Source organism: Anopheles cruzii, unplaced genomic scaffold (genome assembly GCF_943734635.1).
Source record: "Anopheles cruzii unplaced genomic scaffold, idAnoCruzAS_RS32_06 scaffold02070_ctg1, whole genome shotgun sequence".
NCBI lineage: Eukaryota > Metazoa > Arthropoda > Insecta > Diptera > Culicidae > Anopheles > Anopheles cruzii.
This window is the reverse complement of record NW_026455655.1, coordinates 1-2,552: the sequence shown is the minus strand read 5'-3', so window position 1 is coordinate 2,552 and position 2,552 is coordinate 1. Positions and strand designations below refer to the sequence as shown.

The window sequence follows — 2,552 nt, the reverse complement described above, 5'->3', positions numbered from 1 at the left end:
AAGTGCTTCTCTTCTTATCAATGTTAATCAATGTTATATTCTTGACAATGTTAATCTCTGATACTCTTTCTAAACGTTCGTTTTTACGGGCCGGGTTGTTAGTCCCGCGCCAACCCCCCTGGAACGCCGGAATCGGGAATCGAACCCATGGCCAGCTGCGATACAGGGACGAGCGTTACCGACTGCTCCTATCACCGGGGGCCCATTGCCTCTGGGGCGAAACAGAGTTCGCCGGGCCTGCTAGTAATCATATAAAACTGAAAATGTGCAAATACTAAAGTATTTGCCAACAACTGCCTTTGATCTCGCATTTTCTTTTCGATGCTAGTAACGGTAAGCTTAATTTAATATAAATATTAAATATTTCGTAGCAATCATTTCTCATATACATATTGTGACATGTAGCGAAATTCTTATTAACTTCTGGTAACTGAAACGAGCAAAGCAGAGTGGTGTGCAGATTACTTTGCGTCGTTTGAACGTTACTATATCTTTTTTTAAATCGACTTAAAATGTATTTATCACATTTATATTATTTAAAAAAATGATCCTTGGATGGCTATGCTCCTACTTGGAGCAGATCGTGCGCCACGCACGAGAATCGGCCGGTAACTCCGCAATCGGCCGATAATTCCAGAGCAGAACGTCAAAATGTGTATCCGCGATATTCTTCGTGCTCTCTGGCAGTCGGCACAATTTGAGCATAGCCCACCTCGATCTCAAGCCGCAAAAAGTGCTGCTTTCGTCTCGCCCGAATGATGTACGAAGAAGTCCTTATACTACGCGACCTAACCATCGACACTGACTAGAAGGTACTGGAGGTGATATACTGGAGTAGACGCAGTGTCACGTGCGACGGATATTTGGTCCGTCGGCGTGATGGGCTCGGCGTCATGCTTAAGGGGCCTCGGCTGTTACTTACAAATCGGTTGAATATTACAAAAGGGCGCTTCCTACAGCGGTGATCGCTCGGTGTCGGGATACTCTGGACGGGGTTCGATATTTGATGTCCTCGACCGTCCCACGCGCCGGTGCCTATGTTGCCTAAGTGCGCTCGTTATCCCGCTCGTCCCGCCACTTACCCGAACGCGGTCGCGCTCTCCTGTAGCCGCTCTCATGCGCAAATCTAGTGCGGCTACTGGGCGGCGCTCCTGTTCTGGACTTGATCTGGGTTGGTTGGCACTGGCTGGTGATGCGGTAGCGCAGACGTCCGCCAGCGTACGCAGCATCCACAAGGGGTCCGGGGCGTCGGCCAGCCAAGGGTGCGCCAGGCACTGTTCGACCGTCAGGCGATCGCTGCAAAATAGAACGACAACAATTGTTGAGTGACACTGAACCCGGCAGGTTGAGCCCCGCTGTGGGCGCACTCCACTAACCTTGGGACCCACAGGATGGTGCATCGACGGATGAAGTCGAGCGCCTGCGGTGACATGCGCTGACGCAGACTGTCGGCGAACGCCATCGCCCGTGTGACGGGATTTTCCGAGGTGTTGGCCAACGTGTCGTTTGTTGGAGAGAATGGTAGGCGCCGCATCAGCATAACGTACGCTATCACGCCGACGGACCAAATGTCCGTCGCATATGATACCGCCATTCCTTGTAACACCTCCGGTGCCATGAAGTCAACGTCGATGGTTACGTCGCGCACTGCAAAGACTTCTTCGTACAGCATTCGCGCGAAGCGAAAGCCGCACAGCTTCACACCCTCTGTGGAGAAAGGCAACCGTTTTTATCAGCACGCCTTCGGGGATGATTCCTGGATTGATTGTTTGAAGACGTACCTCCGAAACGGCCGCCCAACAGCAGCACTTTGGGCGGCCTCAGGTCCAGGTGGGCTATGCCCAAACTGTGCAGACTTCTGAGAGCGCGAAGCAAATCGCGAACTACCATTTTCACGTGCTGCTCCGAAATATTCGGCTGACAGCAGAGCATCTCCTGCAGGCTAATGCCGGGCACACTGGAACAAGATGGCACGTTGGGGGCCAGTTAGCGTGTGATTTGGGAAAGAAAGACGCCGCTTTCCTTACTATCTCAGGTTGAGTGCCGGAAGGACAGCCGGGTTCGCCTGATACACTGCGCGCAGGTCCACGATGTGCTCCAAGCTGGAGCATAACCATAGGACTGCGATCTCGTTTTCAATATTCCACCAGGCCTGCTCTAGATGTTCACCGTGACGGACGAAGTTCGGAGATTGGTAAGCCAGTGGGTAATCCTTCGTGTACGTGCCGCTGGAAGTCGGAATAGACGGCACGTGTAGAAGCTCAGAAGAAGAACGTTGCTCGATCCCAGCAGATGAGCAATATTTAAAAACAAAAGGCACAATCTAAAAAGGCACTGTCTAAAAAGTCATGGACGTTTTTTTCGTGAACTTCAAAATATTATTTAAGATACTTTCAATTGCTCGATTTGCGCCAAATATGCACCATTTTGTTGGAAAAAGCTGTTGCCTCTTTCAAAATACCTTCTTAATGCCTCTCTGTTGCAGAAGGCTTAGTCATTATGGGCGAAAAACTCTAGCAATCCATTTTCACAATCCGTTTTTGATCTCAGGT

At 50.4% G+C, this 2,552-nt stretch overlaps 1 protein-coding gene across 1 annotated transcript; it reads right to left on the bottom strand.

Moving 5' to 3' along the window:
- Nucleotides 1-1,082: 1,082 nt before the first annotated feature.
- Nucleotides 1,083-2,228, bottom strand: LOC128276688 (death-associated protein kinase related-like; the record flags this gene model as incomplete). Its single annotated transcript, XM_053015147.1, has 4 exons — nucleotides 1,083-1,296; nucleotides 1,377-1,707; nucleotides 1,782-1,957; nucleotides 2,028-2,228. Coding segments are annotated over 4 exons (922 nt in total), but the record flags the coding sequence as incomplete, so codon positions are not given.
- Nucleotides 2,229-2,552: the final 324 nt, after the last annotated feature.